Raw genomic sequence first — 27,122 nt, 5'->3', positions numbered from 1 at the left:
TTGACCACTTGGTCAGTAAGCAGTCTTTTTTTTTTTTTTTCCAGTCTTATCCCTTTCCTCTACCAGTGGAGTCTTTAGAAACATTAAAAGTTTTCTAAGCAAGGGAGTAACACAATCACAATTGTGCTCTTGAACTCTTCCTCTGGAAGCCATGGAAAATTGTTGTTGGCCATCGAGACTCTGGACAGGGAGACCAGCTCATGTATCCTCAGCATACAGTCCTGAACTGTGTCTCCATCCCATCCCAAAGTGACCTAGGCATCATTATCTTTCTGGTTGCCCAAATAAGAAACCTAGGATTGTCTTAGATTCCTTCTTTGTCCCTTCTATGGTGAGTCACATACTTCAAGTCAGTCTCCAAGTCCAGTTAATTTTATTTCCTTATATTTCTCAAATGCTCCCATTTTTCTCTCCACTGTCTCTATCTAGTCAGACCAGCATCATCTCTCTATTATTAGGATTACTGAAATAGTCTCCCAACTGGCTGCCTTGCCTTGCCTTGCCTTTCAGCCTTACACCCTCTAATTTCCCATTCTGCAGTCAGAGTGATTTTTCTAAAATGCAAGTCTGATCCATTCTCTTACAATCCTTTGGCAATTCTTATTTCTTATAGAATACAAATCCTCATCATGGCCTGCGTGGCTCTTCATGACCTGGCCCCTCTCCACCTCAGCCGCCCCATTTCTTGCCACTGTTCCCATCCTGTACATAATTCCTGGTCACGTGGAACCTCTTGTTCCTTGTCCCACACATCACCTGTGTCTACTAGTGCCTACACTTTTCTTTCTTCCTGGAACACAGCTCTCACCATTTCCCTGTAACTGGCTAGGTCCTTTCATCCTGTAGGGATCAGCTCAGACTTTTCTTTCTTCAGGAACTGTTCTTGCAGGCCTATCAGCTGGGTACGTGCCCTCTCTGTGCTCAGGTACCTCCATGCTCTTCTCCAATGACAACACCATTATACTCTATTTTGATTACCTTCATGCATATCTGTGTGTGTATATTCCTGTCTGTACTGGAAGCTCTACTGGGTCTCATATCCTATCATGTACTTTCACATGTCCTATCACCACAGTATCCTAGGGGCTGAAATATTCCTTGTGGAGCAGATATAATGAAAATAGTGCCTCTCCCTCAGTATTTTGCCAGCTTCTCTGAACCTTCTGGCAGCCTTTGCCTTATTTCACTTTCCGTATGTCTCCCTGGATAGTGTCCACTTGGGCACGTATCTTTGGCCCACTTGCTCTTTGGTGACTGTTCCTATAAATTAGTTCCCTTTCTGATCCCCATTATTCGTTATTTTTTAATTCCTGGCCTTTGAATCCTTGGGTATGCACGAGGATTATTTGAATATAGTCAAACACTAATATAATAATAAAGGAAGAGATTTAAACTGATGATAGATGAGAAAAGCTAGAGAACTAGGTTGGCATAGGCTTATGGAAGATGGAGTCAGTGACTAAAACTGACAAGAGACCAGCAGCATAAAATGAAGGAGATGGCTTGTGTCAAAGTTTGATGAGCTTCAGATATTATTACCAAAATCTCTTGCTCAAGAATCTGTAAAGGGACTCTTCTCTGTCCTCAAAAAGCTCTTTTCTTCTTGTTTTCCTTCAGAGGAAACAATAGGTGGTATTGGCCCAGTTCCCATTCAATCCTTTTGATGGCTCCTATACCAAGAACCTCAGTAGATGCTTTCTCCCTAATAGGCCCCAAACAAGCTCTGCCTTTTTTTTTTTTTTTTTTTTTTTTTTTGTTATTGTACTTGTACAACACAGAGGTAGAAATTTGTTGAAGGTTTCTAAGATGATCAGGTCAGCAAAAATGTGTATCCTGTCTAGAAAGACGGAAAACAGTTATTTTAAACAGTGTGCTTCGAACTACTTGAATTCTTTAGAGGAAAGACAGTATGGAAATTGGAAAATCTTTCTTTCTTTTACTTTCTATTTGTATAGCATAGATATTTGTGCATTTATAAGGACAGGGTTCATATGGAAAGTGAATTATGATTTGAAACCTCTAGCACTGTAGTAGGTAAACCAAAAATCTGAAGTTTGAAAATATACATATGTTAAGGTGAATGTTAATGGAAAATAATGTTAACTTAAGAAACCATAGAAACCAATAGACTTCCAAAGGAAGTCCTTGGAGTACTTTATCACTTATTTACTATTCATAATTGTAAGGGCAAAAGATGACACAAAAATTATTTTACCTTTTTTGTTGTTGTTGTTGTTGTTCGTTTGTTTGTTTACCACAAATGAATGTTCTGTGTTTGACTTTTACTCAGAAATGCTCGGGAACTGAGATTGGAGAAGGTACAGTTAGAACTGGAGAACCAACAGATGGAAAAGAAACTACAGGAATTCCAATCAGCTTGGAGCAAAGAAAAGGAAGAAAGAAAGTAGGTGACATTTTCAGGGGATTATAGAGAAATAAACTGAATTGAGTAGAAAACTATTTCGGATATTATTGTCATTCCAACAAAGATCTGCCCTGAATGAGAATTTTCTAACTTTTCTTGATGAACAAATAATATTAAATTTCTCCTGCTTTTTCTATTTGTGTCCTTTACATTAAGGCATGTTCCTTTTTAACATTAGCATGACTTCTGTTTCCTTTGAACCTTATTTGGTCTTACACTTTCTTATTTCTCTTATATGACTCTTCGGAACCATTAAAGTCTGGGATGTTTAGCACAGCAATGCAGAAGTTGGCCTTTGCTCTCATAAAACTGCCATTGCCATCCGTAGGAGATTGCCAGTTTGTGTTTAAGGTCATTTTTATTTATGAAAATACTTTGCCGGGACAGGGGTTTACATGTTCATATATAGGAATCATTCAAACCCTCAAGTATGTTTAAAATATTTTTAGACAAATGTGCCTTAGCTGAAATTTTATTAATGAGCACTCTTTAATATTGTGCTTTGTATCTGTACTAATTTTACTGGGAGTTTTCCTTTATTATAAAACTAATAAATACAGATGATAAAAGCCAAACAGAACTGATAGTTATATAATGGAAATTATTTCTTCTTAGCTCTAGGCTGACTCCCAGCCCATTTGTAGCACTGTTTTTAACAATTAAATTCTTTTCCCCCCACTAATATCTTTGTATAAACCTGTGTGTTTATACATTTTCTATGAATGTGTGTTTGTGTATATCTGACATGTCTTATGTTTGTACAAGTGAGGTGATCTATAAAATGATTCACACCCTATTTTTTTTTTTTTACTTAATATGTCTTAGTGCTGTTGCCACATCAGCACACAACTGATGATTTTTTTTTTTTTTTTTAATGAGAGACACAGAGAAAGAGAGAGGCAGAGACACAGGCAGAGGGAGAAGCAGGCTCCATGCAGGGAGCCTGACATGGGACTCGATCCCGGGACTCCAGGATCATGCCCTTAGCTGAAGGCAGATGCTCAACCGCTTGCGCCACCCGGGCGTCCCATGATGCCTTTCTTTTAATGGCACATGATATTTGTGTATTTTACAGATATTTATTATTTTTTTTCTATTTTGCAGTTATAAATGCTGCTGTGAATATGTTTCTATATATATTGTGCTTGCATACACAAAGATATCCAAGAGTTAAATTGTGAGTCAAAGTATATATGCAGTTTGCATTTTGGTAGATACTGGAGAAATTGTCTTTCAGATAGGCTTCAAAAATGTGTAACTTTCTCCTACAGAGAATGACAGTGCCCATCTCATGTGCTTTGGCTGGTACTAAATATTGCCAGGCTTTTTGTGTATTAAAGTAGCTTTTGTTTAGTCTTATGAAATATCCAAGTGATATCATCAAATATCCATGCAATACCTTCTGAGCCATTAAAGAAAATTCAGATGTTTACAGTAACTCCAGTTGTTTTTATCTTTAGAGTCTGATTCCTTAAAAACATATTCATGGCACATACACACACCCTCTCTAATTATCAGAACATTGATTTAATCAAGGATCTCAATGTCGTATGTCATCTCAGGTGACAAAGTATATTGTATATTTTGCTGCTCTTCTCTTAGTGATCCAGTGAATTTAGTTTGAACTTCTTAGTGGATCATGAAATATTTGTGCATCAGAGGTCTAGAAATCAGCCCCAAGAGTGGGTTTTCATTAGCTGAGAAACCTTTTCTAGATGTTTTTAAAAATGTCCTAATGCTTGACTTTTTAGAAGAGGTAAATGTTCTTCTAAGATCACATAGATAGTAAATGTCATAGCCAGAATGAGAACCTGCTACTCACTGGTCAGGAAGATAGAAGTCCAGTGTTCTAAACTTGACTTCATTATTTATTGTCTGGGTGACCTTGGGCAAGTTTTTGCCTCATTATTTTTTAAGTGAAAATTGGGCTTTTGCCTTGTTAACTTCAAAAAATTTTGTGAGACTCAAAAGTGCTTGGAAAACTAGAAATTAAACAGTTTGCCTTCTTTGCCATCTCTGTTACCTTTCAATGTGGGAGCTGGTTTGTCGTCTTAAATGTGGAATTCATCACTTAGTAGATCTGCCAACTATTTTGAGTATTGTCTTGCTTCCTTTTCCTCTTTACATTTGTAGACCAGTTTTTAAAACTGCATGACAATCTGTAAAATTTCCTATAAATCCATAAAACTATCTTTAATCATCATAAATGTCTAAAAAATGAAATTCTGCATCTGTGTTTGGACATTTTACTTTTGTTCATTTCTTCTCAGAAGTTCCAAATACGGTACAGCTATATTTTAGAATTACTGAGGATATTGTGGCATTATTGATATTTCATTTTCATTTTGTGGTGGTCTGTTACATGTTAATGACTGAATTTCATTTCTTGAAACAAGGAAAATATATTTATTTTCATTGAAAGGAGAAATGTATTTAGTAATTACATTTTGTCTTCTGTTTATATGTATTGAAGGTCAAGTGGATATCACTGGAAATCTGGGCAACTGGGAAAATTGGGTAATCAATCACACATGATGTCACAAAATAAAGGAAATGTTATTAAGGTAAGAAAATACCATTTGGTTCTCAGGGAATTTACTCAGTGAAGAGATATAAATTAATTTTTCAGATCTTGTATTCCCTTCCATACTTAAGAATCTACTATTCTTATTTTAACAACTACATATTATTGGATTTTGATCAATTTTATGGATTAATCTGTAGCTTTCATTATTCAGATATACTTTGTTTTTCATCTGCAAGATGATTTTTAAAAATTCACCTCGAGTAGAATTTTTTTTTTTCGAGTAGAATTTTTCTAAACTGAATTTCTTTCATATGGTTCAGTTCTGGTTTCAAGTATGTGCAGTACAACTATGTAGTTTTATATTACGATGAAAGCCAAGTTATTTGATATAACAAAGGACAGACTTTTTTTCCTGCCTTTTTATTGTATCACATCTGTTTAATCTGTTTGTTTTGCTTGAATAATGATTATTATTTATATACTATTGATTCCATATGTGAAGATACCCAAAGAAAAAATGCTTTCAGGTCTTCCAGCTGTAGAATTGCTTCATCTTTACTGTATATTATAAAATATAACATTACATCATATTTAAGATTAAAACCAGATGAGTGACTCTATGTAAGGAAAGCTGTTTTATTTCTGGATTGTTCAGTTAGTATGAGATCCGTGACTTTGTAAATTTTAACTTATATAGCTTTTTCTTTTTTATATACCTATCACTGAACTTTCTTTGGGCCAGTGGCATCTATAAACATTTTACTTGATGATTCTAACCTTTTTGCCTTCAAAAAAGCCTTTTGTTCTTTAGTGCCATTCTCTTACTGCAATATGTTTCTTTAATTTTGGGATTAAAAGTTTTAGAATCCACTTCCCATTTTTCATGATCTTTCTGAGTGTTCCATGTATCAGATGTTATTGATATATAAAATATTAAAAATGCTGACTCTGTGATTATTGACTTATTTATTCAATAACAATTATTAAGTGCCTCCATTGTCACATAGTGCATTATCTTTGTCCCTGAGAAGATCCTCATCTAATGTGAAAGATGATGCACATACGAGAATAGGAAAAGTCAGTATGTCATTTTTTTTTCATAACCATTTAGTATCTGAACCATCTATGTTTGGGAAAAAAATACTTTAGTTCCAGAAATATTTGAGTCTACTAGATGTCTTTATAAGGGAAAAATTGTGAATAAGTCATGATGCGAGGCCCCACAAGCCTCATAATTGAGTCAGAAGATGTGAAAGCCTGGGGTCTGGGGAGCTGTAGAAGGTGGGTGTGGAAAGTGAGCCTGAGGAGGAGGGAAGGCCTTAAATATCAGAGTTGAGAGTTTTGACTCTTACTGTGGGAATGGAATTCCCTGACAGCTTTTGAGCAGGAGGAAAGCAAGATTAAGGTGATGATTTATGATGGCTGATCTTGTCTAAATAGCCAGTGCATTAGGAGTTTATAAATAGAAAATAGAATGATATGGAAACTGTTTTCATCATGTCCCATATCAATGAATAATGTATTTTGATCATGGACTTTTCTATACATGAACTTTTTATTTATTTATAAATTGAATTTATTTATATAAATGATAGTTTACTAATATATCATGTGCATTGTAAAACAAATTATGGACATTACTTAAGGATGACATAAACACAGATACTTTGTTTCTACTTTCTGGTCTTTTCCTGAGCTCTGTCATACATGTCTACATGATACCTTGGAGGCCACTAGTATAGAGGCAGAGAGACTATTTAGAAGACAACTAAAAGAATCTAGAGGTCAAATAAGAAGAGTCTGAATTAGAATGTAGTGGAAGAAATATGAAGAAAACTATGGAACCAAAAAAAAACAGTGAGAAAAGAAAGGAGGAAGTCATTTGACTTCTGATATCAGTTTGGATTGAAAAGGAGGTAGAAGAGAGAAGTAGAAAAAAACCCTGGGGATTTAGAAATTCCTTCCTTCCTTCCTTCCTTCCTTCCTTCCTTCCTTCCTTCCTTCCTTCCTTCCTTCCTTCCTTCCCTTCTTTTCTCAGCTTTGTTGGGGCATAATTGATAATTACACTTTTAAGATAATGTAAAATGTACAGCATGATGATTTGATATATGTGTACATTGTGAAAAGATATCCCCCCTAGGCTTAATTAACACATCCCCACATCACATTATTTACCTCTTTCCTTCTTTCTTTGAGGACACTTAAGTTCTACCTAACAAATTTTGAAGATTTAGAGTTTTGTTTGACTTTTCATGTGTTAGTTGAAGCCAAGAGAATAAATGTACTTCCTAAGAATTTATAAAAAAGGAGAAGAAAGGTATAAAGGATAGAGCTCACAAAGGGCAGGTGTGAAGGATAAAGCTTAAAGGATATGGAGGTAAAAGAGAACTTTAATATTGATAATCACTATCTATTTTATACCAGTCAACAGTTGAGCTGTTTTACTTGTCTTATCTCATTAAATGCTTATATCACTCTTAGAGGCAGTTGTTATTTTTCCAGTTCCACAGATGAAGTAATTTAACATCAAAGAAATTCACTTGCTCAAGGTCAAGCATCAGGGCCAAGATTTGGAATGCAGGCTTTCAATCTGGTTCTAAGGTGATTTACCAGCTCTCCAGTAAAGGGAGCCTGAGAAGAGGAAGGATGGTAGCAGTAGCATCAAAGTAATGTAATTTCATAGAAAACAAAAGTAAAGGAGAGTGTTTTGACTGTGATTTGAGACCAGTGCTTCTCAACAGCAGTTAGTTTTACCTCCCAGGAGACATTTTTAGTTATCACCACCACAAGGGTTTCAGGTGTTTGGTTAATGATAGTGGCTACACGCCAAGAGTGCTGCTATACATCCTACAATATCCTGGACAGCACTCACACCAAAGATTATTTGGCCCAAATGTCAATGGTATCAGGGTCAAGAAACCCTCTGTTTGTCTTATATGGATTATAATCTTGACTCTGTATGGATTATAATCTTGATTTTATTAGCTCTGTGATTTTAGGCAAGTCCCTTAACTTCTCTGAGCTTCTGTTATCATATTTGTAAACATACATAACCATACTTTTTAACTACCTCACAGAGTTTAAACAATGTTGAGATTCTTTGTGTGAAACCAGTTGTAACGTTGGCTGCAAATCACATTAAAATGTTTGTGGAGAATGAGAGTTTTTAACAAACACTGAATTTGATTTGATGTTAGATGGAAAAATAGATATCACGTGGTTACAGAAATAAGGGTGGATGGCAGTAAGTAAAGAGTTAACGTTGCAGTGAGTATGAGGATGGTGGATGACCTCTCAAGGATTTAACAGGACCAAGGAAAGACTTTATTACAGTTGACACTTGAACGACACAGGTTTGAACTGTGCAGGTCCACTTAATAAGCAGACATTTTTTCAAATGTATGTACAGTATTATAAATGCATTTTTCTTCCTTATTTCTTAATACCATTTTCTTTTCTCTAGTTTACTTTAAGAATATAATATATAATACATATGCAGAATATGTATGTGTCAATCGACTGGTTATGTTATCGATAAATCTTCCAGTCAAAGCTATTAAGCAGTTATGTTTTGGGGGGGTCAAAACTTGGTGCCCCAACCCCCATGTTGTTTAAGAATCAAGTGTATATTGTTTATTATAATCATTATTATAAGACATGTGAGCTAGTTTGTAGCGGAGGGATAGAGTCACTAGTGGAGAAAAGATTGAAGTGCAAATGAGAGAGGTATCAGTTCCTGGGGTGTAGTATTTAAAGAGAGAGTTCATTAAGAAGGCCTTAACCAATGGAAGGAGGACACATTGTATCTGGTAAGAAAGATGGAAGAGAAAATAGGTGGCAGCAAAGGTGACATTTTAGAGATTGCATTTGACAGGAGATGAGGAAGGAAGCCAGGGAAAGATTTTAATGGGAAGACCTCAGCATTCATAGTATGGCAGGATCATCTCACAATAAGGAAGGGAAATGGGGTGAATATGGGTCTTTTGGGATAGAGAAAGTTGGATGTAGCCACGGAGGGAGTCATGATTGAGGTTTAGCATGGAATGAATAAGTAAACTGCTGAAAAGCCATAAGAGCGTGGATTTGTAGGGGACCCAGTCAGGATTATTTCATCACAATGGGAGGTAGATAGAGGTAGAGGTCTAAGAGGAAGAAGGTAAGCTGATCAAGGTTAGCACTGAGAAGCTCTGAGTTTGGGCTTTTGAAGGTGTGATCATACAGATTGCGGCTTAGGTTTAAGGTTTGGTCATAATGGTTAGGTGACTGACAAGGCACTTAGACCTTCATAGTAGTCAACATATTGGAGGGTTTTTCAGCATCAGGATGTCAGGTGACCATGAACATTGAAGCCTCCATGGTCATCACCCAGAACTGAGATGGAGAGAAATACAGCTAGTTCCTCTGGAGAGTTCTCTGGACAAGGTTGTATCTGAGGAAAGGTGAGTCCAGTTAATGTGAAGTTTTGCAAGAGTTAGTTTAAGGAAAGGTTTAAGGCACAAGATAAATGACTGTTTATTAAGGACTCTGTGGACTAGCAGGGAACAAGGATGGAAGGACAGACCATAGAAAATGGCAAAGGTTATGTAGCTCATTGGGTTAAGAATAAGAATATTTGAAAAGGTGGCTCACGGGAGGAGTGTGGGCTCGCACAGCAGATTAGGGCACTGGTGGGAGTTTGGAGGCATTTGTCAATGCCAAGGAGGCTGATGATGACAGCAAGCCTGGTTCCAATGGCCCAGGTGATGTGTCTGTATGGTACAGCTACTCAACCACCCTGGTCCCCAATGGCACCCCGTCAGCATCTACTGGTGGAGACATAAGTGGGTTCATGCAGCATAGGCTTCAAAATATCGAATGCCTTATGTTTTGGATATACACGTTTGTGGATATACATTCTTACGTGCATGTATGTGTATACACATATGGACGTGTGTGTGGTATATGTCTATCCCTGGTCCAACCCTACCTTGCCCTCAACTCTTTCCCAAACAGATGAAAATCAGACATAGGGGGAAATTCTATTTGCCTAAAAATAGCAACTGGCAGTTTGTTCACTGAAATATTTTTATGCAGTTTGAATCATTTGAAGTAGATATGGCCATATTTATAAAGCAGAAAAATATTCACAATAATAAAAACAACTTGTAAAATTTCCCTAATAATGGGTTCAATTTGCTCTGGCGTAGCCATTCTGCCCAGGTAGCCTATAACCACATTGATCATGTTGCAATTCAGATGTATCATTAAGGTAATAATATTGGATAGTTTCATTATGAAAAATGAGATTAAATTATCTGTAACTTGTATAACATTTTCGGTTTAAAAATAAAAGTGTGATTCACATAAAAATTGATTATTTCAATCCTATTTCCTTTTCTGCTGTGTTTGGTACATAGCATCTGAGCAGCTACTTAAAGAATGTGAACAAAATATGCCCTTTTGAAGCAAAACCACTAGATTCACTGAGAATAATTATGCCTAAATTTTCAAAGATGACTGCAGTTGGTACAGCCGTCGACATAGAGGCAACCGTTGTTCTCATATTCTCATGTACAAATTGGGCAATTGAGCATGCAAATTGCAAATTGAAAACTAGGCTTGAATTGACAGGGTCTGTATAAAAGTGCACCATTTCTTCATGCTCATTTGTGTACTTTGAATGTTGATTTTAATAAGACTAAGGCAAGTACATACAATTGGTGAGTCTGTTTTTTGTCTTAAAATCTTAAGATCAAAAACAAAAATCTTAAGATCCAAGGATTTTTAAGTAACTATTTGAAACATCTAACAGTGAAGCTTATTTACTCAATATTTGGGCTATAACTTCAGAAAGTCAGGGATCACAGCCAATATATTGAAGGTTAAATCTATGATGCTTAAGCATGTGGTTCTCTAAATTGGACAAATAAGATAATATTGGTTTCTATGGTTATGTAAGCAGAGTGGCTCAGTCAGAATTCAGTTTAGATTTAGTCTACCCAAATATTAGACTTTGTGTATTTCAGAAAGAGCAGAGCTAGAACAGGCTTAACTGAGCCTTTACAGTATTTGAATACTAGTGCTTTCCTAAAATAATTTTATGATGATGTATAATGATTTTTGTTTAAAACATAATTTATGGCATGTCTTCAAAAGTGGTTTATGTATTTCCAAAATTTATTTTCTTTTTTTTTTGGTATGTTCTCTTAATTACCAGTTCTATATATGCTTTAATTATGATTTTCTATTAATTTTGTATTATTCTCTCAAAATGTTTGTTTTACTCAAGATGCACTGAAATGCTGTGACTCTCTAATATTTTTGTTGGTAACTTAAACTTTCTTTGGAGAAGAGAATGTATACCTGACAAATGATATCTATTTCATTAATATAGCTTTCTGCTGGAAAAGTGAAATTAAAATTACTGAAGGAGCAACTTCAAGGTAACCAGTTTGCCACTGTGTTATTAGATGCTAAAGATAGAATTAAAATTATATTTTTAAAGAAAGAAAGATATATATCTTTTATATCTTTAAAGAACATTAAAATGCCAGAATTGTTCATGCAATATAAAGATTCTAAACCCCCAAATGATGGCTCTGATATGACTTTTGATACTCAAATTCATTTTATTTATTTTTTTGGGGGGGGACAACCTCGTTTTATGTCAAACCCCCCCCCAAATGATGACTCTGATATGACTTTTGATACTCAAATTCATTTTATTTATTTTCGGCGGGGGCAACCTCATTTTATGTCAAAAAACATCAGAAAACGTCCAATAGCATTTTCAAAAGTGAGGGCTTTCTGTAAACTTTATTACATAATCTCTTAACCAGGAAGATAGTTTAGCCATGTAAAATTATATTTTGAAATTTAATTCCAGGAATCTAAAAGAATATTGAAAATGGTTTTATATTTTAATACATGATTTCACAATAGCAAAACCCCCAAATCAATTTTGAATTCACAGTAATTCTAAAAGAAATATATATATATATTTTTGTAGCAGATAAGTACATTTAATTTGAATGGCTAAGATTACTTGGTAGAACAAATTCTAGAAATAAATACACATAACATTCAATATAGAAGTTATTCCATGTAAGCTTCATTTAGTTTGTTCTAGAGATGGGATGGAACCGTAAGGATTCTATCAAGAGCATAGTTTTTAACATTCTGTAATTTCAAATGTCCAATTCAAGTGAGTTTTAAACAGAATGGGTGTGGGCCGGTATGTGCGGCCCTGTGGCCAAGGGGGCTGGGAGGCAGGCTGTGGCCTCCACGGTTTACTGGGAAGAATAGACTTGGTTGCACACCATTCTTACTGGGCAATTAATATTTAAATACTCTGAGAATTTAGAAATGTGCATAGTTCATTATTTCATCAGTCAGAAAACTGAACATCATATTTCATGTGATTGGCCTAACATTTTTTTTTTTCTTTCAGAGCCAGTGAAACAACCACTTAATTATAAGATGGCCAATCCTTCTGAAAGTGAGAAACCCAAGATGAAAGGGAAGCTGTGTGGACAGTGTGAGAACAAAAGTGCTCTGCTGGTATGTGCACTGTAATCAGATACTAGAACATAACTTTCCCATGGCCTCATTCACCTCTCCCAACTTGACCTGCTCTAGTAGCCAGGTACTTTACCTTCTCCGCTGTTGCTAAAGGTGAAGTGTGCCTGCCGCCCCCATTCAGTGCACGGCATCTCACCCTCTCATTGCCATTTAAGGATATCACCTAACTCTTGTTCTCTCTTGGATCCTGCCTCTCCGCACACCAACATGCTGCAGTACTTTCCAAGCCAAAAACACAACCAAAGTTCTATGACCATCACATCCCCCTCTGCATCCTTGTTAGGAAGACTTCTAAAGAGTTGCCTATACCTGCTCTCATCATATTCTCTCTTCCTGTTCTTTCTCTTTTAAAAAAAAAATATTTATCTTTTCACGAGAGACAGAGAGAGAGGGAGAGACATAGGCAGAAGGAGAAGCAGGCTTCATGCAGGGAGGCCCATGTGGGACTCAATCCCAGGACCTGGGGACTACGCCCTGAGCCAAGGCAGATGCCCAACCGCTGAGCCACCCAGGCATCTCTCTCTCTCTCTCTCACTGAGGTATAACATACTTACTGTGAAATAGAAAGATCTTAAATGTGCAATTAGATGCCTTTTGACAAATGTAATATGTACACGCCCCCCCCCATCAGTATGATGAATACCCCTGAAGGTTCCCTCGTGCCTTTTCCAATTAATTCCCATCACAAAGCCAACTACTGTTCTGATTTTAAGCACCACCCATTTAGTGGCACCTATTCTTGAACTTCATGTAAATGGAATAAATAGGGCACATAGTTTTCTGTGTAAGGGCTTCTTTTGCTCCACATGGAGATTTCACCCGTGTTATTACATTTCTTAGTAGATTGTTCATTTGAATTACTGAGTAGCACTCGATTATATAATATACCAAGATCTGTTTTTTCATTGATGTATTGAATGACAGTTGGGTTGTTCCCAGTTTTTTACTACGTTTAAGGCTGTGTGGATATTTCTTTCTCTGCAAGTCTTTTTTTTTCCCCTTCCAATGATGTTTATTTTTTTTCTCCTTAAAAGTTATGAAATGAAATTGAAAAAAGACCCCTGAAAATGGGTCCTGACAGTTCTCTAACTCCTCATTGTTGCTGATTTCATGAACTTAAAAAAAATTATGGCAAAATATACCGTAATTTAAAAATTACCATTCTAGCCATTTTAAGAGTACAGTTCAGTGGTGTGAAATACATTCACATTATTGTGATTCCATCACCACCGTCCATCCACAAAATTCTTTTCATCTTAAGGAACTGAAACTCTGTACTAATTGAACAGTAACTCCCATATGCCCCTCCTGTCAGCCCCTGGCAATCATCATCCTACTTTCTCATTCTACTTTCTGTTTCTATGAATTTGACTATTCTAGGTGCCTCATATAAGTGGAAGATTGTAGTATTTGTGCTTTCGTGCCTCACTTATTTGACTTAATGTCTTCAGGGTTCATCCATATGGTAGCATGTGTCAGAATTTCTTTCCTTTTTAAGGACGAATAATATTCCATTGTATGTATATCCCACGTGTTGTTTATCCATTCATCCCCTCAGTGGACACTCGGGACACTTGTTTCTACCTTTTGAGTATTGTGAGTAATGCTACAGTGAACATAGATCAGTATAAATACCTGTCCAGGGGTCAACTTTCAATTCTTTTGGGTATATGCTTAAAAGTGGAATTGCTAAATTCTCATGGAACCCTCTCCATTCAGGATTGGGTCTATGTCCAGCAACTGCTCCTATAAAGATCACCAGTGACATCCATATTCCTAAAGACAGTGGCTAATTTTCAGTTCTTATCTTAATCTATCAGTAAGGATTCCTCTCTCCTCTTTTGTGATTCTTCACTTGCCTTCCTCCAGGACATGATTTTCTCTTGGTTTCATTTTACTTTGCTAACTGTTCCTTCTCAGTCTTTGTTACTTTCTGTATTCTAGGTCCCTGGATATTGGAGTGCCACAGGGCTTACTCCTCAGCTCTCTTCCCTAGTCTATCTACTTACTCTTTTTTTTTTTTTTTTTAGATATTATTTTTTTTGAGACAGCACAAGCAGGGAGGAGGGTCAGAGTGTGAGAGAGAAGCAAGCTCCCCACTGAGCAGGGAGTCCGATACAGGGCTTGATCCCAGGACCCTGGGATTATGACCTGAGCCAAAGGCAGATGCTTAACTGACTGAGCCACCCAGGGGCCCCTACTTACTCTTTATAGGTAATTTTACCACTCTCTTGGCTTTAAAGACCATCTTCTCTACATGGATGGTTCCTAAATTTACATCTCGAACTCATCTCTTTTCCCCGAACTTTCAAACTCAGACTGCCTATTCAACACCTCTACTTGGATGTCTAATAGTAATCACTAACTTAACGTGTTCAAATCGAACCTTTAGTATATCTTCCAACATATTTTTCTCCCCCTACATTCTCCTCATAATAAGGATTAATTCAAATGTTCCCTGCCATGGCAACCCTTTGTAAAAGCAACAGTTGAGTTGCCCTGAGTATTTTGGAGCTGTTCCATGTAACCTCATTGCATTTATTACCCCTTAATATAAATTTATGTGTTTATTTTCCACCTACCGATGTCAACTTCAGGCATGGAGGGATTTAGTTTTGTTCACTGTTGAATACCCACCACCTAGAATTATGCCTGCAATTCAGTAGGCACTCAATAACTATTTGCTGAATGAATCAATTTTTTTTTCTGTAATACTTCTGATACATCTTCCTTTCAGTTAGTATTTAAAGTACTCTAATATCTTATGTAATTGAAAATATTACACAGACTTAAGAAGCCATTTTTCTCCCAAAGAATTTAATGGGTATAGCTAATATTTGTAGATTATTATAACTGATAGTTGTTTTAGTTTCAGAGAATTTGGCCACAATCATTTCTGATTTGAGACTACGTTACTATTCTCATTTCATGGCAGTTTTAGCTGGTCTAAGAGAGTTAGAATGCTGTAAGTCTAATAAAAAGCTAATTAATTGCAGTATTAAATGTAAAACCCAGGCTCTTGGTACAATGCTCTTACTGTTACATTATGTTGTTTTCCTATCTTATTTGATACAATGACGGGCAAAAAGTAAGACATTTTCACAAGTTATACCTACCCAGAAATGTTTAAAAATATAAACAGTGTTAATAATCCTGAAGTTGGAAGTATGAAAGCTAAAAGGGACTTACTGGCTGAATCAAATTGTTGGGGTCCATTATTAATGATCAGAATAAAGTATTTATGTCAGAGCTGTCAATATTTCTTGTGAATGCTGTCCTATGTTGAACGTTTTTTAAAGGCCAGGAAATTTGAACAATGTGACATACGTAGATAAATAAAATTTGAGTTGGAAATAAAGAATCTGTTTTTCCAAAGAGAAGGAAAAGCAAGAAGAGGGACATCCTAGACAAGATAAATGGGGTATGGCTGGAAAGCAAATAAGAGTGATGATGGGCGCAGTGATTAAAAGGCTGATTTGCTTGAAAAACTGTTATAAATAGAAACCAGCTTTTAGAGCCTACACATTCTTAAAGGATTTTGCTAAGATTTTCGGAAAATGTGTTGTTTGATTTGAAATGAAATGATACTTGTCAAACACCACAATAAGTTATTTAAAAATTCAAGTTAGGCACATCTAATGAAGTAGACCATGGTACTGATAAACCTTAAGGTTATCTTGTATTCTTAGCGTCCATCATTCTACATAGTAAGGCTGGTTGTGTAGTGAGGGTAAACCATCTTATATCTTATGATCGGGTCTTCATCAGGATGAGTTGTATATGGGAGATAGGGGTTAAGAGCTTGCAATCTGGTGGTTTGAATCTTAACTTTACCTTTTATTAGCTATGTGACCTTTAGCAAATGGCTTAATTTCCTCTGTATTTCTGTTTTCTCATTTGTAACAGTGGGATAATATAGACAACGGTAGTCTATACCTCAGAGTTATTGAGAATAAAGGTTAATGCGTATGAAGCAGTTAGCATTGTACCTGGCACATTGATAGGAGACAGTAACTTGTGTGTGTTTTGTTGTTGGCAGGTTTTTATGTCTCCTGACACATTCACATACATTGATGGTAAAAATAAGACCCCAAACTTCCAAATTTCTTATTTTTAAAAGAAATTCCAGTAGCTTTAGGCTATTTGTACATGGCAAAACTGAAATGGATAGTTAAAAATTACATATTAATTTGGCAAATATGGATAATTTAATTAAGCTCAAAGGGATTCTGGAGGCTTAGCACAACCGATCTAGGCTTGATCAAATTAAAAAGATATCTGCTAAAACTGCACTTGGGTATTCCATCATTGAAAGAAGCATTTGTGGTGGAATGGAGTCCTTATCTACATTTTTAGTGCTTTTCTGCCAGTTATTCAAACTGCCTAAAAAGATTTTCCAGTTGGCGGTCATTTTAACCCACTTTAAATCCAAATATGCTTGTATAACAAAATATATAAGCTTACTCTGCAATTCCAGCTTTGATCTTCTCGTCTACAACATCCGTTTGGCTACTTTCATTAAAAATCTGTTGTTAACAAATACTTGGCTTAGAATTCTATGTTCAAACTGATTTTCAATCTTCCGTATTACATCATAAAGACAGTGCCAACTATTTATGAGAAACTTATTAAAACATTAGCAGATAGGTTAACTAAAAATTACAGAGAATACATTTTGAAATATTCATTAATGCAATAGTACCGCCATTCATGCATGTGAAATTATAGCTTTATATTTGATTTTGCACCTATATATTAAGGAATCTAGATAGTGTTTTTAACCATCATTTCTGTAAGAGACTGTTGTTCTTGAAACATGAGTTGAAAGGGTAGGACTAGTTCCCATGGTAGGGATAGTGTTTATTTTTCTTGAATAAAAATCTGGTTCTGTATAGCTCATCACATTTGAAAAAAAGTACATTTGGATTTTGATAGATACCTACCATGCAGTCATTTGACCAACTGGGTTTTGTTTTATTGCAAATTTTATCAAGGTTTGTCAATAAATGATTAGTGCTGCAATTAATGTTCAATGTGATTTTTAGTAATTTGGGCCATGGGCAAGAGCTTGAGCTTTGAGCCAGACTGTGGGATTAAAATCCTGGCTCCATTAGCTGTGTGACTGAGCACATTCCCAATCATTATGTTCCTTTGTTACCTCCTCTTCACAATGGAGATACAATGATCGTGTTAATCTTATAGGGTTGTTGTGAGCTTCAGTGATAAAATATATGAAGCCCTTAGCACAGTGAGTAAGTGTTTGGTAAGTATTATGGATATTGTTATTATTATGTGATCCTAACCTTCCTTTTTAGTTTCATTAGTTACATAAACTGTCTTACTCTTTTTACCTTTGGTGGTGGTTGTTAGCATTGTCCTAATAATTTTATATTTAATAAACCTGGCCACATTATAATAGGTATCTGTCATCACATGGAGACTTGTAATACAATTTTTAAAAATTAATGGACTCCCATTGGGTTTTTAATAAGAGTTTAGTCTACCTTTCTACATCCTGTACATTCCAGTGCCTGTTACTTGCTGTGTGGTCTGCATACCAGCAGCTGCGTGGATGTTCCCTGGGAGCTTGTTAGAATGCAGGATCTCAGGTTCCATTCCAGATGTCCCGAATCAGTCTTTGCTGTTACAAAATCCCAGGTGATTCATAAGCACAGTCCAGTTTGGGAGGCATCACTGTGTATTGCACAGTTCACTCAGCCTCTCCCCAGTCTGCCCCAGCTGCTTTCTCCTTAGGATTTCTTGATAGGAGGAGAGAGGAAGGTGGGGAAGAAGGGTGGTGGGCATGCTAAGTGGAGGGAGAGGAAATGAAAAAGGATCAAAGGGAATGTGGGCTCTGTGACATAGACTTTCTAACGTTATCTCTCCAGACCCTCACGTTTTCTTATTTGTGCTGCTGGCCTTATTAACCTAGGCCAAAATCAAGAAAATTAGAGGTCTTAGCCTTTTGGACTGGTTTTTCTCATGTTGTAAAAGGTGTTGAAGTGGCTCTACAACTGGACATAGTAATTTCACTTGCAGTAAAAATTCTATTTTTTTCCTCTTTACTTTCAGTCTTGCTCAGTGCCATCGTAGGTACAGTTATATCACATCAATTTATCCATAAATTTAAAAAACTATGCAATGTCTGGGTGGCTCAGTGGTTCAGCATCTACCTTTGGCTCAGGTCATGATGCCGGGGGTGCTGGGATGGAGGCCCACACCGGGCTTCCTGCATGGAGCCTGCTTCTCACTCTGCCTCTCTCTGTGGGTCTCTCATGAATAAATAAATAAAATCTTTAAAAATTTACATTTTTACACCATACAGAATTTGAAAGATAAATACAGACTTGTCCATAATTATTTCGTGAGTCATAAAAATTGCTGACATGTTGATGTGGTTCCATCCAGTTCTTTTTCTTATACTTTCTTTCCTTTGAGGAATCTTCTAAGAATACTTTTCAAACCATATCTTGAAAATCACCAGTGAATTAGTGCCATTGAGAGAAGTGTGTGGGGATTTTTGGAGACAAACACTATATGCATTGTGCCATGTAAATCAATAGAGAAAGATTAAAGAACTCATAAACATGAAGTAGTCTTGACTTCAGAGATGATGCTGCTTAGTTTATCAGGTCAAAAAGTTTGGTCTGAGGTTGCAATTTTTTATGATCTATTTGGAATTGTAGCAACATATATGCACCTAACACATATATTTAAAATCCACTTGCAACTATTTATTTTGATATGAAAGTAATTAGAGTTTACAAGCTGGTTTTTCTCAGTTACATCGTAATCGGGTCAAATGGCTCAGAGTTTACAAGCTGGTTTTTCTCAGTTACATCGTAATCGGGTCAAATGGCTCCAGTTTCCTTGGGCTACCAATTCTGATGAATCTGGGCATGTAATTGTAGAAATAAAGATGACTACTTTATGCAAATGTTTTTGCAAAGTCATATTATAAGATTGTATGATATTTTAATGTCTTTTAAGGTATGCCTTGAATGTGGAGAAGATTATTGTTCAGGTTGCTTTGCTAAAATTCACCAGAAGGGGGCACTGAAGCTCCATAGAACAACTCTTTTGCAGGTATGAGTTTTTAAAATGCTTTACTTGTAAGTGTATTTATAAAATGTTTCAACACAAAGACATTTTAAAACATGTTTAATTATCTAGAGTTTAGGATGATTTATATTAATTTCTAAAGTTCTATTATGTACAGTCTTTACATATATCTTAAAATTATTTTACTGAGTGCTAATCTGCTATTTAAACTGTGTTTTAATATAGTTCCTGAGACATTCGCTTGATTAGAGTTTTTAGATCGTGCACTTTATCGGTGAACTTGACATTTAAAAATTAGACAGTATTTTTATCTATTGTGGTTTCAAATGAACGCATGGTTTAAGTATTATTTCTGTATAGTTTTTAAATAGGAATCTCCAATGTTTTCTTTTCATGTTTTTTTTTTTAATTAGTCTTTTATTTGTCCTCACCCATTATCATTTAAATAAGCTTATCTCTCAGGTTTCTACTTTTCCTCCTATATAGTAGAAAGCTTCTATTTTTCCTCATATAGTCATTGTTTTGTGAAATGCTTAAACTCAAACCCTGTCAGATGCTTTAAAAATTCTAATACTTAATAAATATGGCTAAATATAGATATGACATATTATACCAAGTTACATTTAACAGTGCACTGATTTCTCAAAGATTTCATTCATTGTATAATAATTTATTCAACAAATATTTATCGAATATCTTTTAGAGAGCAAGGTCTGTGCTAGCCAGTACCTTACACAGATGAATGACACTAGGATTCTGCTCTTAAGGACCTGAGGGTAAAAGTGAGAACCAAGGATCTTGTGTAAAGGGTTAAAGATTCTAATATCTTGTAGGCAAAAGAAAGGAGACCAATCAGATCTGTATTTAGAAAGATTCAATTTGTACCTGTTACCTCAACATAAATATTGGTACATCTCAAGGAGGCTGATGATCCAAGTCATAATAACCACAAAACATAAAATAGACCTTGCTCCTATCGATATTTACCAAAGTCAGTTATTTTTGAGTGGCTGCTCAATGTTTAGAATAGCCACTTAAGATTTATTGATGTCTGTTTTTCTCCTCTCTCCCCATATCTTTTCCTCTCCTTCGTATCTCTCTCTCTCTCTCTCATATACATCACACACACACACACACACACACACACACACACACAAACACACACAATCAATTTCAAAAGGCAAACTTTGCTGTGATATGGCTTATTGTTAATCCAGAGAAAGATATGGTATGGGTCAAATCATGCTCTAAAAACAACACAACATAGTGTCTGCTTTCTAAACTGAGCAATTTCTATTCCATATTAATGTCATTAAACTCAGTGTCTTCTGCGTCTTGAAAAGAAGAATGTCATCTTTGTAGATGGGATTTTTACATAATTCTAAGGGTAGAATTGATGAGGAAGAGAGAATTAATACTAACTGAATATATACTTCGTATCATACACTGAATATATACTTCGTATCATAGCATCACATTTTCTAGTGTTGATTGCAGGGGAGGAAAGGTGGTAAGCCAGAAATAGTAAAATGATATTTAAGTTCCTAGTGAATCTCAAGTTGTGGAAGACATATTCATCTCTAGAGGTTAACAGAAGTGAATTTTATGATAGGTGTATGAATCAAGGAGCATGACAAGTGACAGTGAATCCTTGAGAGATCTCCTTAAGCACAGGGGTTCCTTTATGTATAGATTTTAAAGTTAGATACCGATAGAGAACTGTGTATTTTCCATATTCATGTTATTCCACCGTGTTGCCCTCCAGTCTGTGAAGGCAAAAGTCACTACTTGATGCTATTTTGAGGACAGTCCTGGGAAATTCATTGCCTAGTGGGGAAATCAAATTAGGAGGCTAACTTTAGAAAAACGTATGGGGAGCTTGCCCCTATTGGGAGCTGAACATGGATTATTACTCCTTTTATATAACATCATTTCACTTATCCAGAGTGCTGCATAGTGAAGTACTTTGAAGATTTTTTTCCCAAATAACTCAGGTAAATTTGACCATTTATTCATTGAACAAAAATTTTAATTAAAAAAGGTATTTTTTTAAAGGAAACTTACAAAATGTATAACATACTCCCTCCCATCTTACTAAAGAATACAATGAATACAGTCTCACTGTATTTTGGTGACTCCTTCTCATTATTTTGACCAGTAGCTGTTACAACAGTAAGATGCCTAGACTAGCTGATGTAGTAGGTGGGACTACACCTTTCTCCTAAGAGATTTGCTCTTCTGGTTTCATTTTCCTTCTTTTATTTTAAAGATTTTATTTATTTATTAGAGAGAGAGCGTGTGTGCACATAAGACAGCACATGAGCAGGATGAAGAGGGGGAGAGAATCTGAAGCCAGTTCCCCATTGAGCCCGGGGGTGGTGGTGGGGGGAATGGGGTCTTTTTTTTTTTTTTTTTTTTTTTTTTAATTTATTTATGATAGTCACAGAGAGAGAGAGGCAGAGACATAGGCAGAGGGAGAAGCAGGCTCCATGCACCGGGAGCCTGATGTGGGATTCGATCCCGGGTCTCCAGGATCGCGCCCTGGGCCAAAGGCAGGCGCCAAACCGCTGCGCCACCCAGGGATCCCGGGAATGGGGTCTTGATTCCACTACTGTCAGGTCATGACCTAAACCCAAACCAGAGTCAGACCCAGGCACCCCCATTTTTCTTTATCATGGTCTCACCCATTCTGTGCCATCACATCTTGACTTTAATCAATTGTCCCATTAGCTATCTGCCATTTTCATCCTATTTCTAGTCTCTGTTTAGTGCTTTAATTTTTTTTTTTTTTTTGCAGTCATTTTTTTTTCCTTGTTTCTATCATTCTTCCTGGTCTTTCCTATGACTAAATGTTCTTGATACTGTTGTTGTCTGGCCTGAGGACTGCTGGTCAGCAGCGAATGGTATCTCCTTCTGTTTAGCCCTCATTAACCAGTCATATAGTAGTATTTTTAACTTTCCACTATTTTGGCAACTGTCAAAGCCATGAGATTTTGTTGTTGTTGTTGTTGTTGTTGTAGACTGCTGAATACTCTCTAAATTTGAGAAGGTAGAGCAGACATTTGATATCTGATTTTTAAGCATTACTATATAAAAAGCAAGCATTCTAGGCTAATGGCTGCTCAACTTTATATTCTTTAACCTATGCTGACATTTCTGGTTATTTTAAAGCACAGCCAAATTTGATTGCTGTAAACTGTTTCGGTCCCCATCCTACAGCCCAGTGAGTCTTTAGAAAGTTCATAGTCAACCGGGACCATTTTGTACTGCATATCTTGTTTTACTTAAGAGATAAATCCTTGAAAAAGATGAAGGCAAACTATTACCATTTCCATGTTGACTGACATTATAATTTCAAAGGGCTTTTCTTTTGATTTATGATTGATTTATACTTGGCAGTGATTCCAACACAAGGTTTGTTTCTTTTTTTTTTTATATATATCTCTCCAATCTCTCTTAAGTAGTTAATTACCTGCAAAATAAAGTGTAAATGCATGAGAGGAATTACTAAGGATGAAAATCCTATTTCTATATTTAGGATGATTTGCAACACTTTAAGGATTGAAACAAAAGATTTATTTTTTTTTTTCCAGTGGGTAAGCCTCACATTGATGAAAGATAAGGTCTTAATCTATCAGGCATTTCTATTTCCTTTTAACAATATGCGATCAAACACAAGAGACAAGGTTAATCAGAGATAATAGAAGGGGGGGGGAAGCAAACAAAAGGTATTCCATCATGAAATATGACATGCACAAAGGGAGCTTGGATTAGGTAAATCATTAATAGATTCTGGTATGTATTTTCTTAATTGGAATGGAGATTTTTCTTAACTGGCAAGGAGAGATCTTGGGAAGGGGAGTGGTTATTAATGAGAGAAGAGATAATTGAGGTAGAATTTCTATGTTTTCTAGTATAAAGCATTTATATGCAGCCTCCTTACTTTTTTTTTTAATCTCCAAAGAAAGGTATGTCTATATAGATATAAATAGGGATATATGTTTGCTTGAACATACTTATAGGAAAATAATCACCAGGCAGATTTTCAGTTATCATCAGAATACTATTCATGCTTACTGACTTCATGGTAGTTTTTTCCTTCGATTTGACAATGACCAATATCAGCTCTTCGGCTCACATTATCATTATTCTGTTAATTTTCAGAGTAACGCAGTAGTTTTAGGTCATAGCCAGTCATTTGGACAATCTCATTGTTACTTGGATGATCTTACTGGACCTGTTTTAAATGCTGTACATACACGTATTATAGATGCCGTGGTATGCCACTGAGATCCTCCTCTTCAGGGCTGAGATGCTTCCCTAGCTGCCTGGAGTGTTACCTGCAGATAGATCATATTTGGGTCTCACCTTGGAAATCACTCTTGCCCAAAGAGAAGCGCCACTTCCAAGCTTTCACTCCATTCTTGAAGGTGGCCCATTTTGTGGTCTAATATCTGGTCTATGTGAGGGTACCAATTCCCATGAGACCCTTGCCTCAGTTGAGAACAACTGATGGGCCATCACAGCTTCTCCCTTGGAATTGGCAACTGCATCAAATTCAGCTTTCCTCTTTGCTCAAATTTGCCTCTTTTTTTCCAGTCATGCTTGTTCTTTTCAGAGCACTTTCCACTAGAAGTCAGGCAGGCAAATCTCAGAATTTGTTTCCTGGGAACCTGACCCATGACAATATCTAATTCAGGGTGGAATTATAGATAATTTTTGGCCTAATTTTAGAGTGCGCTGCAATTTTTAAAGGTTGGTGTTTAACATCTCTTTCTTCATTTTTCAGATTCTGAACCAAGTGAGAAATAGAGTGAAAACATAGAAATCAAAATATCAATTTTATTATTGCTACAATTAGAGCTACTGATTGCCATAATCAGCTTCCCAATTCTTCCTCGAATTGAACTTTTTTTTTTTTTTTTTTTTTTTTTTACCCTTACCCCAAATGGCAGATATTCCCCTTTGCCAGGGCAGGGCCTACTCAGTAAAACTTCTTAATGGATATCTAGATTGCAGTGTATCCTTCTCTGGACAGGAAGTGCTTAGAGAAAAAACCCAGAAAGGGGGCAGAGGTGAGCATGCTCACTTTATTCTCCAAAGTCTCGGCAATAAGATAAATATGTAAGGATGAGTAAATGTTCCGTTGAAGAAGATTTATTATAAAGTCTCATGATTTTAGAGTCTAAGCAATGTAAATATCTTATATAAATTTGCTATTTATAAATATTAGTTAATATTATACTTAAGAAAAAACAAAATACTTAAAAAATACGTATAAACAACTGAGTCATGCCATGTTTTTCTCTATTTCTTAAACATGAATAATGTAATTAACAAAATTCCTTATGCTGCATGTTTGCATTTATAGCCCTTCTCTATGATTATCACTTTGAACTTCCTCTATCAAAGGGTTTTTAAAAATTATATTCTTATCAACTATTCACTCTTTTATATCTTCTGATTAATTTCAAAAATCCTGTGAGGAAAGGAACTATTTCTATTTTGTTCATCACTGTATTCTCAGTGCTTAACATTGTACCTGGCTCACAGAAATTGACTTTTTGAATGAATGGGGCACATGAATGAGTCCCTAATGATATGAACAGGCTCCTGAAATAATTTGAAACTATATTTTAAGTAGCAAAGCTTCATTATCCTCTGAATATCAAAGACCAAAGATTGGATAATTAAAGGAATTTATGGTATGTTAATGTGTTCTGTTGGTGAAGGGCTTGGAAAAGCCTTTTAAGTCAGAGAATTTGAACTTTAATTTTTCCGGGGAAAAAGATAAAGGTAGTAATGTCAACTATGTTCCTAGAAAACATACTTATGGTAAACATGACTCCTGATTGGCAAATTGCATCCGAATGGGAAAACTATAAATACGTGGAGTAAGCCACAGGATCGTGAGCGTGGTGAGCTTTGTACCGTCAGTTCTGCTGGGAGGCTCTGGAAGCCATGTAGATGGGAATTGACTCTGGTGGAAAATTGAACTTCTAAGCAGGTGTGATCCTCATCTGTTCTGGCTGTACTTGTGCATGAACTGCTGCAAGACTCCCATCCAAGAACAACTGATGGTCCTGTTAGCAAACTGCTATCCTGCTTCTCATCCTTCTCAGTAGACCGATGCCAAAACTGGTTAGATGACAGGCCAAAAGTTTAGTTAACCCATGCAGATTCCTCGGTGGGCATTGCAGTTTCAAAAACCAAAATAGTGGGATACCCGAAAGATAAATGAAGAACACTCGTGCAGGCATCATTGACAAGAATATTTTAAAAACAACTTTCTTGAGATATAACTTACATACTATGAATTCACTGATGAGATTCAGTGGATTTTTGTATGTTCACAGACAATGTGTAACTCTCAGCACACTTAATTGTAGAACATTCCCATCACTTCAAAAAGAAACCCCATACCCTTTTGCTACTACTCCCATCTCCTAGTACCATCCTTCCCCCAACCTCCTGGGAACCATTAATCTACTTTCTGTGTCTGTAGATTAGTTTATATTTAATATAAATTGAGTCATATAGTATGCAGTCTTTTATGACTGGCTTCTTTTTCAGTAAATGTAAAAAGTTTTCAGGGTTCATCCATGTTGTAGCATGTATTAGTACTACATTTATATTTAGGGCTGAATAACATTCCTTTGTATATATATTGATATACCACATTTTTTATTCATTGATGGACATTTGGTTGTTTGCACCTTTTGGCTATTATGAATAATGTTGTTTTGAGCATTTATATACAGGTTTTTATATGGACATGTTTTTATTTCTCTTAGCTATATCTCTAGTAGTGAAATTGCTAAGTCATATGGTAACTCTGTCGTTAATTGTTTGAGGAACTGCCAGAGTGTTTTCCAAAGTGGCTGCTCCATTTGACACTCCGGTCAACAGATTTTGAAAGTTCTGATTTCTCTGTGTCCTAGCCAACACTTGTTTTTGCCTCACTTTTTTTCTTTTTTTAACATACAGTGTTATATTTGTTTCAGGTGTACAATTTAGCAGTTCCATACCCCACTCTGGGCTCATCACGACAAGTGCACTCCTTAGTCCTCATCACCTATTTCACTCATCCCCCATCCCTCTTCCCTCTGATAGCTCTCAGATTGTTCTAAGAGTCTGTTTGTCTCTCTTTCTCTCTTTCATATTTTTTCCGTTTGCTTGTTTGTTTTTTTTTACATTCCGCAAATGAGTGAAATCATACGGTATTTGTCTTTCTCTGACTGACTTACTTCACTTACCATTATACTTTCTAGCTCCATCCATATCATTGTAAAAGGCAAGATTTTGTTCTTTTTCTTTTCAAATTTTTATATAAGTTCCAATAAGTTAATATACAGTATAATATTAGTTTAGGTGTAGAATGTAGTGATTCAACACTTAGATATAACACCCAGTGTGCATCACACGTGCCCTCCTTAATCCCCATCAGCTATTCAACCCATCCTCCCACTCACCTCCCTTCTGGTAATGATCAGTTCTCTATAGTTAAGAATCTGTTTCTTGGCTTTCCTCCCTTTCCTTTCCCCATAT

General features: G+C 36.0%; 1 protein-coding gene across 14 annotated transcripts in view; it reads left to right on the top strand.

Moving 5' to 3' along the window:
• The window catches only part of ZBBX (zinc finger B-box domain containing), a 113,365-nt gene that overhangs the window by 8,294 nt on the left and 77,949 nt on the right, over positions 1-27,122 (top strand). For 13 of the 14 annotated variants that reach the window (XR_013369643.1, XR_013369642.1, XR_013369648.1 and 10 more), the window contains exons 3-7: positions 2,291-2,404; positions 4,899-4,989; positions 11,326-11,374; positions 12,382-12,491; positions 19,503-19,598. Coding sequence is in view for 7 of the 14 variants with exons in the window: in XM_077880203.1 (XP_077736329.1) it covers positions 2,291-2,404; positions 4,899-4,989; positions 11,326-11,374; positions 12,382-12,491; positions 19,503-19,598 (460 nt within the window). In the remaining 7 variants the exon portion in view is untranslated. Of the gene's footprint in view, positions 1-2,290; positions 2,405-4,898; positions 4,990-9,118; positions 9,392-11,325; positions 11,375-12,381; positions 12,492-19,502; positions 19,599-27,122 lie in introns of those variants that run through there. The other variant, XM_077880208.1, reaches the window with a different exon arrangement.

This window comes from Canis aureus, chromosome 31, assembly GCF_053574225.1.
Source record: "Canis aureus isolate CA01 chromosome 31, VMU_Caureus_v.1.0, whole genome shotgun sequence".
NCBI lineage: Eukaryota > Metazoa > Chordata > Mammalia > Carnivora > Canidae > Canis > Canis aureus.
The sequence above is the reverse complement of the archived record's forward strand: the minus strand, read 5'-3'. Positions and strand labels throughout refer to the sequence as shown.